A 14868-nucleotide genomic window follows, 5' to 3' on the forward strand; every position below is an offset into this window, starting at 1 on the left:
ATTTAATTTTACTGGAGAGCAAAAGAGCAAAGGAAAAATAAAACTCAAGTGCGTGAGAAATGAGAGTGCTATTCCAATCTGAACATTGCATCAGGGATGACATGAAGGATTACCTTTCTGTTTGTGCTTGCTTGCTGTCTCGCAATGGAAACCTGGGGCCTGCCTGGGACTACTAGTTTTTTGTGCAATAAAAAGAGGAATGTCTCTCATCTGTTTACAGCTCCAACTAGTTTCTAAGCAAAAAGAGCTGAAAATCAAGCAGGGTTTGTTTGTTTGATTGTTTTTTTTCTGACTTGTGCATCACGAAAAAAGTAAGATTCTGCAATTGCGGCTCAGTTCCCAATCTTTTAAGGCATAAACCAAGCTTTACTCCATCGTGCTCTTCCAGGAGCCCCAACACGGGTAAAAAAGAATAAGAAAACAGCTTATTTTTCCATCACTGAAGTGCGCAACTCAGACTCTGTATGCACCCAGAGAACAGCTTTTGTGGAGGGAAAAAAGGGCCGTAGTGACATAGTTAGCATAGTCACTTTTCAAAGTGAAGCTGCACTTAAAAGCAGTCATTTTAAAAACATCTTTCATAAATGTATTGGTCACCAACCACAGCAGGGTATGGAAAGGAAAAATACATTAAATCAAGCCATTTAAAAATTATAGCGTGCCCCTCCATACTCTCCTCTCCCCCCCTCCCCCAAAAGTACAAAGCCATTGGCCATAAAAGTGCTTTATTAAGCTGCATCCCAGCAGGCAATATTACAAAAGCTGCCAGTTTTAAAACAAAACCTAAAGTCCTGATGCTAATGACATCCCGCATGCTGTGGGGGAGGGGGAAATATTCCCCCTTAGAGAAGCAACGGACAGCAGACACAGGAGAGAAAAGGAGGAATTAAAATAAGTGCTGTGTCTTAATTGACCCTTTGCTAAAAAAAGTTGCTGTCAGATATATTTCTGATCATAATGCATCCTCCCTCAAGCCTCTTCCTCTTTTTTTTTTTTTATAATGGATTTGTTAATTCCTTTACCAATTAATTTTGTCCTCGCTAATTAGGCACAAGGACATTTTGTTCCTACCCATTGGTTCCCCGAGACAGTTGCAGTTGAATAGAGCAGGGTTTGATGGCCATTGCGACAGTGACAGTGGGCCGTGCAGCAAGTCTGGATGGGAATACAGAGTAGGTTCGCCTCCCCCGTGAAATCTCCCAGGCAGCAAGGGTCTCACGATGGGGCTATCCAGCACCTAGCATAAAAGGACCCTGGCCATCGCTGGGACTTCTAGATGCTACTGTAAAACAAATAAATACACAGTGGGGATAGAGGAGCTATGCCTGGCGGGGTTAACCTTCCTGATGACTCCTTGATGCAACAGTAGGCTGCGTTTGCAGTGCAGTCAGGATGATGGCTCGGTGTCCACTGGTCTCCGCCAGAATCTCCTTTTCTATTTTTTTTACCAGTTAATATATAGCCCGTCCTTCCTCCTGCCAGGACTGTTAATGCCCCTGTCTCGGGAGGTGAAAGCTTTTGGATATCCTACCTCCCCGGTTTGGACCCATCGTGAACTCTAACAGAGCCTCCACTGGGTGGAAAGTGATTCACAGCTCCATCGGGGAGATACGTAGGTCACCAGAATAATGTTTTATCAATAAAGATAATGCCTCTGGTTTGAAGAGAAGTCTCTATGCCAATCACTTGCTTAGTGCTGAGCAGCAAGAAAGATCCTGCTTGCAGCTGTGTTTATCAACGGCAATAGAAAGGAGGCATCAAACAAATGAAAGTGTCTCTGGATGCTACTGCCACGTAGGCACTTTTAACTTTTCTTTTTCTTTCCCTGTACATTTTTATTGCTCGGCAATGAAGCTGTATCATCTGGATTCTTTCTGAGCTCTTCCCACCCACATTTTTTTGTCTGCCTTTGAAAGCCATCGGCACCCAAAGAAAAGCTCCCTGTAAAGATTCTTCCTCTGACTGTGTCAGCAGTGAAAATGAATTGTGCACAGTATTATTTTGGTTGTTAGTTCCTGGAGGTAGTGAGCTAGTTGCTGCATTTTACATACAGTAAAATACAGACTTCACCTTGAAGTTCTTGCTATCTAAGTAGGCAAAGGTTGAAAGAATGGGAAACGTTGTTATGCCATGTTACAGATGAGAACCGGAGGCACAGCAAAATGGAGTGACTTTGCCAAGCTTTGGACTCAAGTCCAGCACTTGTCGAGTGCAACCTCAGTATCTTTACCTTCAAGTTATCCTTCCTTTTGTTGCACAAGGATCATCTCTGAGACCAGATGACCCTTGAGGTCCCTTCCAACCTGATGACCCTGTGATAGATCTCAGCCGTATTCTTATGTTCAATTTGGAGTCAGTGGTAGAGCTGCTGGAAATTTTTTGACCCAGCGTGTTTCATCCAAAAAGATCAGTTTGTTGAAACCAAAGCTTTCTCTGAAAAAGGTTTATCTCAACAAACTTCTTGACTCTTTCTTTCTTTGCTTTTAAAGGGATTTTGACCTTTTCTATGCAACAAGTCCTGGGTTTCAAGTTCATATAGAGATGCTTTCAGATTTTAGGCTTATGAGAATTTTTGAGAGTTTAATTTTTTTAAAATCTAGATTCAGAATGGGGGGGGAAATGTCCAATATTTCAAATTTTCCCAGAAAGAGAAAACATTTTCCTGGCAAATTGTAGTTAGTTGTTGTCTCCTCCAAATCCAATTGCTTTTCCCCTAGCTCAGGTAGCTGCATAGGATAGAGGAAAAAGCCTCACCCTCTCCTTGACTCTAAAGAGATGGTGGCATCCAGTGCCTCTGGCAAGGGTATCTCAAGCACAGACCGTGGCAGGATGCCGTACTTGGTACAGAGCAGCTAGTGCCATGGAAGAGCAGCTATCCAGGATGGAGCAACCAGGAATCAGCATTGTGAATGTGCCCCAAGGCATTCATTGTATTGGTGGGTCTGTCACTTCTTGGGCTGCAAGGTAGCAATAAAGCTGCTTTTTTGCTCCAGGGAGCTTGGTGTCTTGTCCTTAAAGTTTTGAAGGACAAAAGGATTCTGTTAACTTATTTTTTTCTTCTCTTTCTCTTGTAATAAAGATCAATGATTGTTGCAGCTGGATCAGCGTGAGCTTTTGCTGGACTGCATTCTCTTCTCTGTCTGTCTCAGGCACACGCAGTTGTGTTTCTTTTTCCTGGCCTTTGTCCTCCAATACGTTGTCCAAGAGGGCTAGAGTAACGCTGGGTGAGTTAGGTCTCCAGTGTACAAAAGGCTCTGCTACAATAAGGGATAAATGACACTGTCTCCATGGCTATGGAGGGAAACCAAATTAAACTCCACCGTCCTTGGCAATTGATGGGCCGACATAGGGCTCCATGTCACAGACCATTTCTCATGAACAATCAGGTGCAAATTGTATATCTAATTTCTGTCACAAATGTTTTTACTATGCAAAGGGACAAATCATAGCAGCGAGAGCAAACACAGATGAGTTTTCAGCCTAGCTCTCAGACTGTGCTTGCTGTGACGAAATAACAGCGGGGTTATCTGACTGTGCTCTTTGGTGGCTAATGTATTCCTAGTGATGTGGCTGCTAATGGGATCTTGGAGTTGCATTTAGACAATAAGAAATAGCAGCATAAGCAGCTTTCTCTGTAATAACGTGTAACCCTGCAAAAACTACCCAGCCGTGAAAAAAGCCCTGAAGAGTTGGGGAGAGACAAAGCCAGAGACCGTTCTGTTTAAAAGAATGGTAACGTGGCTGTCACAATAGGCTTAAGAAAATCCACAGCAGAGCTCTGTACATTTTCAGTTGCTTGATCTAACTCGTTAAATAAACTTGGGAACGCCACCATCTTGGTAACCATTTGGGTGTTGTTGGGATTTGAGACAAACCCCAGCATTAAGCAGCTACTGACTTCCGGCATTAATCTTACTACAGCAAATTAATGGTATATTGACCAAGGTAAAAGTCCAGCTCAACAGTCATCCTTCGTGGCTCGATAGATCAATGTGGCTTTGATACAGATAAAGAAAACAGAAATCATGTCTTCACGGTGGTATAAATAACCTGCTTTGCTGAGAAAGGAGGAAGTGGAAATGAAAGAATGAGAAAAATGACAAATGAGGCTGTTTAAAAGACTGCTGTAGCAAGATGTTTTACGCTATTTGTTTGATTATGTCATTAACGTGTTTGGCCTGATGAGAGAGAGAGAAAGATGTCTCCAGAACGGCATTGTTGCCAGTGCAGTTCAAAGCGTGATCGATTGCCAGTCAAGTAATACTCTTGGTTACAAGATCGCTAAGATCTCAATGCAAACTCTATTGAAATCGGTGAGAGTGTCCATTCCCTGGCTTACGCCTGCCAAACTCAGAAACCACCAGAGACCGTCAGCTGTTGATCCGTTTTGATCAAGGGACAAATTGGTCAAATAAACGAAGCCAGGAAGACTCAATGGGATGATATTTTTAAACGGGTGCTTTAAAAGTTCATACGTATTTTTACAACGTACCAGAAGACAGCAGTTAGCTGGGAATGACTTCCTTTAATGTAGATCACTTTTTTGGCTTTGAAGTTGCACAGTTTATCTTTCTGCAGCTGTTGATCCCTTACAGAAAACTTAAACCCTTTCTGATTAGTAAATCGCATCCCTCTTGTATCACTTGGGTAGCATTTGTTTCTGGAAGGAGAGATCCTTTTCTTGAAAGTTCATGTTGCCTGACAGCTAATTGGGAGAGATCAAGAGAAGAACCTGCAGTGTATACGATAGGATGATTTCCCAGGAAACACATTGTAATTTCATGTGTCCCTGAGTTTTCTCTGCAGGTTCAGGTTTTGTTTAAGCTTAGGGCTAATCAACGCTGGGTCTTGGGCAATTGCAGCTGCCTGGAAATTTAGCTAATTGGTAACTATTTCAGAAGTTGCCACCTGGTTCCTTTTAAAGGGCCTAACTGAACTCCCATTGAAGTCAGAAGAAAGGCTCCTGCAGCTTCAGTGGGAACTTGTGTAGGCCCAGAGCTGGGTGGTGGCGAAGGCAGCCTATAAAAACATGAGACATTAGTCTTGCCTCTCCAGTGAAACCCATCCGCTTTGGTTTGCTTGCATCTCGGAGAGCCTCAGTTGTCACTTTGCATCTTTGTTTTAGGAACAATTTGCTTTGAGGATCGTTTGACACCAAAAAACTCATTTTGAAACTCAAAGCAAAGGCCTCTTTCCTCATCCTAGATTTTATGGAGTCCGGCTTTCTCTGGTGTTGGGGTAGTGGCCAAGCACTGTAAAGCTGTCATCCCTCATGTCCCCCAGATTTTTCCCTTGGTTGAGTTGTTCCAAGTCCCTCTGCTGCCTCTCCACCAATAATTTGTCTTTTATCCTTAAGACACGCCAGAGTCCCCCCCGCCGGTTCCCCGTGCTGCCTGTAGTGCATTCGGGGATGTCTCGGGTACAAAAATAAAATTAACCAGGAGAAGGCCAGATAGTAAGAAGTCCCAGCAGAGTGACTGAGGCTCTGCAGCTAAAGGAGACCCCCATTCTGCTCCCCCCAACCCAAAGAGGCTGCTGTGCAAGCATGTACAGGTGTCTGCTGGTGGGAATGGGATGTGCTGAATATAGGAAGATCTTGGCCGAGCCAAGCCGACCAGCTTCTAAAGTTGCTGAGCTTCCTCCAAAGCTTTGAACACAGCAGCTCTTCCTGTGAACTGCAGGAAGCCTCGCACCAGGTGAGTTTTACCTGGCTCAGGCCTCTGCAGTAAGCATTTTGTTCAGCTTCTGTTGTCCTCAACCAGCGTCCTCTACACGCAGTTCTCCGCTAGCAACCAAGAGAGCCCACGGATGGCTGTGTAATCCCAAGTGTTATAACTCTGCTGTTGCCATTATCAAAGATAGTTTGAAAATTAAATGTCAGCACTGGAATGCATGAAGGTCATTGGATTCCATTACTTAAGTAATGTATACAGCTCCGTTCTGACACACTCGTTTGTTAACAGAGACCGTACAGCTCAGTGAGGAGCTGGGGTGTAGACATGTAAATGGGAAAAGCATCTGCATGTGTAACCTCCCTGCCTGTATCCTTCCACCCTCTCTCACTGTCTCCCTTTCCTTGCTTCACAGGACTGGCTGACAAGATTTGGCTACCTGCCTCCACCTGACCCTGTCACCGGACAACTGCAGACCCAGGAAGAGCTCACAAAAGCCATCACAGCCATGCAACAGTTTGGAGGTCTCGAAGCCACGGGGATACTAGGTCAGTTTGAAAACAGTGCTTCCTCCCTCTCTGACATTTGGCCAGCCAGAATCGGGTGCCTCCTTGTCGGAGCAGGCAGGGACCAGGCTGCTGCCTCCAATCCTGCTGAGCTGCGCCCTTAGGATCTAATGTGTGCATGACATACGGCCCAGTTTGCTGTTGTAAGGAGTAATTACATGGCTCAGGTGCTTTCTTGCCTTGTGCTTTCAACAACTCGAAGCAGACAATTACTGCATCAGCTGAAGGCCCCTGGGGTTCTTACTGTGTTTAAAATAGCTCTTGATGTGCTTAAAAAAAAAAGAGAGAGAGGAAATGAAGACTGGGTTGTTTTCTTGTAAAGCATTAATTGCGCCATCCAATTGTGGAAAAAATACCTATTTAACCTTCCAAATCTCTATGCTGGAAGTATTGTTATTGCTGGTATCTTTTCGGATAAGATGCAGGTATGGTGGATAACTCACTTCTGAAACTCCCACTCACTGCTGCTCCTGTTGCCTTTTTCTCCTGCCCTTGTCCTTTCTTGTGGTGAGATGTCTCTGGGAGCTGGGTGAGATTTGCTGCCTCTCACCTGTGATAGCAAAGCCAGAGGTGTAGTTAAGGTACTGGAAGGTGGTTAAAGCACTGGGCTTAGGGAGTTTGTTTTCTATCCTTGGCTCTGCCATGGACTTTAACCTCTGTGCAATGGACATAACACTTTGTTAGAGGGCGGGAGGGACCGTGAATTCACCCCTGCTTGTAAAATGCTAGGAGACACAAAACCGGAAAGGATAATGCTTGTGGTTGAGGCACTGTGCTCTTGTCTCTCTTGATATCCAGCTTGCTTAAGGAAAGGAGTCCCTCTCTGAAAGCATAGCAAGTCAGGCCTTCTCTTCCTTTGTCTTCCACCCTGGAGCTGTGCAGGTTCTGACCATTCAGTTCAGCGTTTCTCAACCTGTGTGTTTCATATATTCTTGCAACCCAAAAGTGGGTTGCAAGAATATATGACAGGGTCATGGGCAAACTTTAAAAATCAATCAAAAAAACTTTAAAAACGGATTCTCCTTTAAAGGAGAAAAACATGGGAAATTGTGGCTTTTTCCTTGTAGGCTGGCAGAGATCCAGCCTGCAAGGGGCTGCTTGGGGCCTCCTCTGCCCCACACACTAGGGGGCTGGGGCCTGGGGACACCAGGTCGGGAGTGAGGGGCACTAGTAGCCATCTCTGTTTACAAATGGGTCCTGGTACAAAAAAGGTTGAGACCCACTGATGTAGAGTACCAGTCAGAGCCCTGATAGTGGCTTCTCCCTGAGCTCCAGAGGACCAAATCCAGGAATCCGCCAAGAATCCAGTTCATTCACAATTGGCACCGGATTCAGGTCTTTCCTATCCAGGCTCCTCACCAACCCTATAAGGGATTAGCAGTGCCCAAAGTTCAGAGATTACACTTGGTTGGAATAAGCACATACAAGTTTGGTGCTGTACAGAAGTCAGTTCCAATTGTATCAGAAGCTGCTTGCTTCCTCAGTGGTTTATATTTTCAAGAGGAGGGGACAAAAGCATCATCCAGAGCTTTGTGAAGTCTCCCTCTCCACCTTCTATGGTGATAAATCTTTCCTCCTGTCCCTGTGAACTGCCTAGCAGTGTGCATAGAAGCAACCTCCTTATAGGGTGAGCACTTTGCTTTCCCTGTCCTCTACTCAGGAGAGGGTTAGAAGGAAGCTGAAAATTAGCAGGCTTTTCTCTTTTGCCAGATTCAGGATGTGCCTTGCCAACTTTCAGCAAGCTCTTCTCTGAGCAGCAGCTGCTTCTTGTGCCATTTAAACAGCCTTCGGTCAGGGTTTCCTAGCAGGCCATCACTGGGACCCTCGATTTCAATTCTTGATTAAATATGTGTAATTATATTTCCCTTTATGACTTATTTCTGGCCTCCTGCAGTTTTGGATAAGGGGTGTTTTGGGGTTCATCCGCATAGTTTGCAAATGGGCCTTGCACTCTTCTTGTAAATCATAGATTTGGGTTGTATCTCTGTACTTAAGCGTTTCTTTTTAGTTTTAAATATAAGGCTTGATCTCTAACTTGGCACACACACGGAGTAGTGCTGATTTATACCAGTTGAGGCTCTAGTTTTTAAAAGCATAATCAATTTTTAATAAAGAAACTTAGCATAAAGAATATTAGCATCTTGCCAATCAATTTCCCGTCTAACAAGGCCGCCCTGTGCCGAAAGGGGAATGATTGGCAATCTAGCTTAAAGACGGGAAATAATGAAAGGAGTGTTTATGTTTCAAATAAAATCAATGTGTGCCAGCTGGTGTGCTCCGCACTGGTTCCCCAGAGCACCTGAGTTTCTTGCACAAGGTAGCAGGCCAAATTCTCCGCTGAAATCGATGGCATTCTTACATTTACGCCAACCGAGCATACCGCAGTGTGTTCATGAAAGAGCCAAGAAAGGATGCGAGCCAGGGCTTCCATCCATGGCCTCGCTTTCCCTCACCCTCACCCACATAGCTCAATCCATGCAGGTCAGTGATTCTCAATCCTTTCAAGGGTGCCACAAGGTGCTGCACAATGTTAGCACTGTTGGCTGCGTGCGCACAATCCACAAGATACATCTGCAGATTTCAAATGGGAATCCATAACGTTAAAAGTATTCTGTCCTGTTGTAGTCTTTTCAAGGTCTTTGCAAGGGAAGAGCTGCTCTAGTATTTTTCCACAATTGAAAAATGAGTGAAAACTAGGAGTTAACATTTTCCGAGTGGGTCCCTTGAGTCAAACAAGAACCACTGATATAGATGAGGTGAGCTTTACCCATGTCATCTGGAAGGGAGCAGCAGTGAGGACAAGGGCTCTTCCAGTTCCATATCTCTCTCTGAAGCTGTCCTAGAGCCGTAGGTAACTCCTGCATCCACACAGGCCTCCTGCTTTCAGCATTTGCTCTTATGCAGGACTTCTTTCTAATGTCTTGCTGATAAATCAGTGCCCCCATAGGCGATTTTTGAGAGACCAAAGATCAGCCCTACCGTAGCCTGTTCCACTGACACAACTCTTCATGATTCCCTCTCCACGCTAATTGATCCTGTAGCACTGTGGCAGGATGTGCTCCCAGCCCCTGGTTGGGGACATTCATTGCCAGCAAATAGCACCATGTGTGGGCTGGGTGGGCCCGGGGCCTCAGCTGTCTCTTGCTCCTAATCAGATAGGAAGAGCCTTGTTCATAGCAGCAGTCCTCCTGTGAGATGCCTTCCCTTGCTGTAGCCTCATCTGTGCAGACAAGCCCCATATGCCGCTGGATCATTTAGATGCAGTGTAAAAAAATGGGGCGTAGGGCTGTGTAGAATAATAAAAAATAACGGTTAGTGCTGTTTGCGTTGTGTAGTTTCTGCTGGCGAAGCATTGCCAGTTCCCTGTGCTGGGCATGGCAATGGTGTTGAAAGCAGTCGTTCCATCTTGGCAGATGTACAGATTTGAGAAGCAGCAGCCATGAGAGTCAGACCTTGGGAGAGTCGAGAGCAGTATTCCCTTCTAGATCAGGGTGACAGGGAAATGGCAATCAGCATGTTTTAAAGGGATCGCCACCCTGAGAAGTGCAGTGCCTCACACAAAGCTCCTGTACCTGTAGTATCCATCCCCTCCCTCACCTTGAGAGAAGGAAATTAATATTTTGAACCCACAGTTTCACTCTCTGAAAGCAGAGACTTTCCACCCTATTTCCAATTTCCATCCTATTATTTCAAGGCTTTCTCTCTCTCTCTCTTCCCCTTCCCGCTGTCCTTTTTTTTTTACGTTCTCCTTTGAAAACCAGATGAAGCCACGCTGGAATTAATGAAGACACCTCGTTGCTCTCTCCCTGATCTTGCTGAGTCAGAAGCCAGGCGAAAGCGGTACGCTCAGGCGGTGACGAAGTGGAACAAAAGGAACTTATCTTGGAGGTAGGCATTCAACTTTCTCAGTTTCAGTGTCGCAATGAGGAGTCTATCATAAGCAGAGTGAGGTTAAATAAGGCTTGCAATGAGGCAGAGCGTGAGCGTGTTAAAGCATGTTCTTTCATGCTTCTGGCATCTATACACATGCTCCAGGGTGCGGGGGGAGGGGGCACTTTAATTGGAGTAGCTCTGAGACCCGCTCTAATTAAAACACCTGTAGCATCACATGTATTCAGCATCCTGCGCTTCAAAATAGCGGTGAGGGCACTTTAATAAAATCTCATTCAACGAGCTTTAGTTAGAGCCCCCACTGCCGTTTTGAAGTGTGGCAACACTGAATACACGTGATGCAGAGGCTTCTGGAGCACACTAATTAGCACACTTCAGCAGACTCGATTGATCAAGTCCATAACGTGTATAGATGCCCTGTCAGGCCAGTTTTTCCCCACTTTTATTGCTGATTCCCAGCCCTGCAGCCTGTCCTTCTTGCTGGATTAGCTTTGAGGTCTATCTAAGGGGCATCTGATCAAGTGAACTGGAAGGGTTTCTACAGCAGTGTTGCTGTCTTGAAGGCTTTGGGCTTCCAGCCTCCCTTTCCCATCCTCCAACATTTGCCCTGTGTGGGTTCTCTTTACCCCAGATGGAAATAGAGGGTTTATGAACTTTTTTTGGACCCATGGATGATCTCAACTCGCTCCTTTCTCTCTCCTCCTTAAAGGCTATGAATAACCCACGCTTACTCACAGTAGCTCCCTTCTTCCCCTTCTGCGTCTATGTTGTAAATCTGCCCTTCCTGGCAGTGGTGCCCCAAGCGCACTGCCCTGCTCCTGCTTCGGCTTCCTAACCCGAAAACAGATCAGCAGCACTCGTGTGGCTGCACAGGTGGCCCCATTAGATTGGTTTATTGGCACTGTCGCTCAGCTGGGCTAATCAGACTAGGCAAGTGGATGCTGCTACCTTGGTTCTGATTGAGGAAGCCCCCTGCCTGGAAGGGCACAGTGCACGGGAAGGGGCCATTGCCAGGGATGGGAGGTTTGCTGCACAGACACAGCCAGTCTTTTTCCTCAGGCAGTGGAGACTCATGTATTACGATCTATCGGTCCCAGATGGGCCCCCCTCAGAGCGTGGAGTTTCTCAGAGCATGCATTTCTCTCCCTCCCACCCCTGACAGAGATGGGAAGCCTTCTGCTTCTTGGAGCCATGGATGATTTCTCTCTGTCTCTTTTTCTTTTCCTCTTCCCTTCTTCTCTTCTCTCCCTCCTTCAAAGACCATCTATCACACTGACTGTCCTTCACACCAGGCCCAAAGGAAGCTGGATGCAGCTTTCCCTGCTCATTGACTTGGCTGCTGCAGAGCGAAATGATCTCAGAGCCTCAGGCTCTCTGCCTTTGGAAGACTCCATAAAGGCCAAGAGAAGAGGCACCAGACCAGGCCTATACGTGCTGCCAAAATGTGCCGGTGCAACCTCTGCAGCAAGCCCAGCCAGGAAGGGCAAACCTTGACCCTGCTGCAGACAGGAGTTGAGAGATGGTGACTTTAAGTGAGGAATTCATCTGCTTTCCAGTATATCCAGCAAGGACGTTATGTTCAGGAATGACCTAAATGCATGTTATTCAGCCTTTAGCTTTCAGTATGAAAAAGCTCTGGCTCAAGGAGAGGTTCTTCTAATGGGGCCCTGAGGTGTTGACATTTGCATGCCCTTCTGGCTCCGGTCAAGAAGAGTAGTATGGACAGTGACCTCCGGGCAGTTACAGCAATAGGAATTCCCTCTGGGGAATCAGTGGGCTAGCTGCCTCTGACATTGCTGCACTTCAGGGCCAGAGCCCTGACCGGCATCAGTCTGCAGCACTCTGGAGGTGAACCGTCTTCATTGAAGTCACTGCTGTGACTACACCATAGCACAGACAGGCCCCAGTAGCTGCCTGTCTCCAAGGTGGTAGCTGGGGAGACACAGAGCTCAGCTTGGGCTAATAGGCCAGTATTTAGAAACTCAGGCAAAATGTATAGCCTGTAGCACACTCCTAGCTGCTGAGCACCTGCAGCTGCATTGCTAGCAATACAAGCAACTTGGGATGCATCTGTGCTATGCTGCAGCCCCTGCACTTGGGATGCATCATTTGTTTGACTTCCATGTCATGTCCTGAGGCATCCTGGCATAATGAGTCACTAGCACGGGGTTAGAACGAGACATAAAAAAGGGGAATGGGATCGAAGCCAGCTATTCAGCAGACTTGAGCTGTTAGGTGCACGTCAGTATGAGATGCATTAGGAGGTTCTGTGTTACTACAGGAAAAGTCCATACAGAGATGGTCCTTACACATGGGATAGAAAAACTCTGCCCCTGACAAAAGAGCTCAGCCTTTCTTTTCTCCTCTCTCTCACTTTGGGGTTTCTGCTTAAGGGACAGTGTTATGTAGCTTCAAGTTTCCTAATTTTAGCCAAAGGTTGCAGTCCCACTGAAACTGTCTGCTGTTTACATCCAGCGTATAGCAGCAAAAGTGCCTTCCAAAACTGGCTGGAGAAGGAACCAACCCAGCCCCACAGTGTGGTAGTTTGCCTTCACTACAGTGATTGAGGACAGAAGGGTGTATTGGGGGGGGAGGGGGATGGCATAAACCCTACTACATTATATTATGCTCTTCCATTTGCAGTTGAGGCCAGGATAGATAAGCCAGTGGAACTGTGAAAAGCTGGTTTAAAGGGTGCACCCAGCTGGCGGGATGTGTAGTGCATTTTGTGATGATGGAGGAGCAAAGGCATCAAGGTAAAGGTGATTACGGTGTGGCTAGTCCAGCTCGTCTCCAACTGATTTCTTCTTTGGACTCTCCTAAGTACTATCCTTGCATTCAGCCCAGACCCAAACAGGTGTCATCTCCAGTACATACAACTGTAGGGCCGTACAGGTATCCCAAACAGTAAATTCTCAGCAAAATATGATGCTGAAGGATTGATTTTTAGAAAGTTTTTCGGGCAGAAATGTAGCTTTGCAGACTGGGATAAGTTTGGGATTTGTTTCTCATTTGTTCTGCAGAAACAACTTGAAAATCCGTATTAAGCGAAGCATGGCTCCCTGGGGGGTACCGTGCATATTCTCTGTTCGGAGTCGTGGGTATCTGTCTGTGTGGTCACAGTGCCCTCTGCTGGTGCTAGCAAGAGTCACCTCAACTAGCTGATGGTACAAGAGGGTATAATAATGATTCCTAAATCATAGGAATGAGAGATGGGAATGGCCTATTAGATCATCTGCTGCCACTTCCCCCACACAATATTTACCCAAGAATTTTCAAGCTATTTTTCCCTTTGCTTAATTTCTTTTTATTACTTTTGGTTATACCTTGCTGGCGAGCAATTCATATAAGATATTCCCATAAGCAGCTCCTGTTGTTGCACCCTTCCATTAATGCCTAATGCCTTTTCCATCAGTGCTGCATACTGAGTTAGTGATCAGTTTTGAGGTTTTTCACACTGATACTAATGCTTTGTGCTTCTACTGCATCTTCAGCTGTCCATTAATTACTCCTCTGTTCCTATCCGTGTTATGCAGATGAGGACCCTAAGTTTCAGGGAGGGAACTGGCAGAGTTGGTCAGAGAACCCGGGAGTCCCAGTTTCTGGTTCACCTGCTCCTCTTAAGACATTGCCTCCCTCTGCCTAGCTGTTCTGAAAAGCAGTGTGTAAATATCTAGGAAACCCTGATGTATGAACCTGACTTATATTCTCCTCTGCATATTTAATTTCCACCTCTCTTCACAGAAAGCTACCCCAGGCAGTGGTAATCTAAGGGAGTTTTGCACGTTGAGGACAATTAACATTACTTTGCCTTCAGCCTCCTGTTCTACAGTGGCAGCCAGGGTGAATGATCATCACCCAGAAACACGCTGTCTGTCAAATCCACCTCCTTAAGTAGAGGCCACCATAAAGCAAAGCACAGCAGCCAATGCCCAGGTCTATAAATCTTACCAGCCTTTATCCTGCAGCAAGCGAAACCACACCCCCACTCCAAACTCATCGGAGTACCATCCATCTTCAGTTAAGGACAAGTCCCAAGCTCTGTATCATCAAAGCCAAGCAGCCTTTTAAACCAAAAAGCCTCTGCGTTAGGTGCCTCTGAGCCAGAGCAATCGCTCCTGCCGAGAAGCGAGGGATGCATCACAGCCAGGAGAGGGCTGCAACCCAGTCTCTGCTGTGACTGCAGCTTGAGTAGACATCTCATATCTGAGCTGGCTGTAATGGTAATGGTAGAAGCATGCCTGTGTTGTATGAAGTCAGTGAGGCTTACCTACCTCAGTAATTTAGCTAGCTACTTGGGTGGGTAACCAGAGTAGACTTTGAGCGAGGCCACAGACTACCCCTGGGTACAAGCCTTGGAGGAGGGAGCTGGCTTCTTCTCTGGTCACTGTCAGCACAAATAGGACCTGAAAGGTGGCTTTTGCCTTGCTCATCCTTTAGGAGAGATGGAAATATTTGAGGCCCTGCCTGGATCTAAGGCAGCTCACTACACAAAGGCTGGGCCATCAACAGAAAGGAGGAGGAAGCAGGAGCTGGGGAGAAGAGAAGGTTGGACCTGTCCCCCGGCCACCAGCAAATTGCTGTGGCAGAGAAACGGGTACTGGAAATAAGCCAGGCTCGGCTTCTGGTGCTTCCTGGCTTTTCTGTCTCGGGAGGGGTTACTGAGCCACCTTTGCCTATTGAATACACAAGGGTGAACTCAGTTCACATGTGTCCCAGCTGCCCCTCAGCTCCTTTCG

General features: G+C 46.3%; 1 protein-coding gene across 1 annotated transcript in view; it reads left to right on the top strand.

The window, feature by feature from the left end:
- MMP17 (matrix metallopeptidase 17) overlaps positions 1 to 14868 on the top strand; it is a 118395-nt gene that overhangs the window by 74617 nt on the left and 28910 nt on the right. The window contains exons 2-3 of the mRNA XM_019538977.1: positions 6088 to 6220; positions 10000 to 10126. Coding sequence (XP_019394522.1) covers positions 6088 to 6220; positions 10000 to 10126 — 260 coding nt within the window. The remainder of the gene's footprint in view (positions 1 to 6087; positions 6221 to 9999; positions 10127 to 14868) is intronic.

The sequence above is a fragment of the Crocodylus porosus genome, unplaced genomic scaffold (genome assembly GCF_001723895.1).
Source record: "Crocodylus porosus isolate Cpor-Errol unplaced genomic scaffold, CroPor_comp1, whole genome shotgun sequence".
In the NCBI taxonomy this organism is placed as follows: Eukaryota; Metazoa; Chordata; order Crocodylia; family Crocodylidae; genus Crocodylus; species Crocodylus porosus.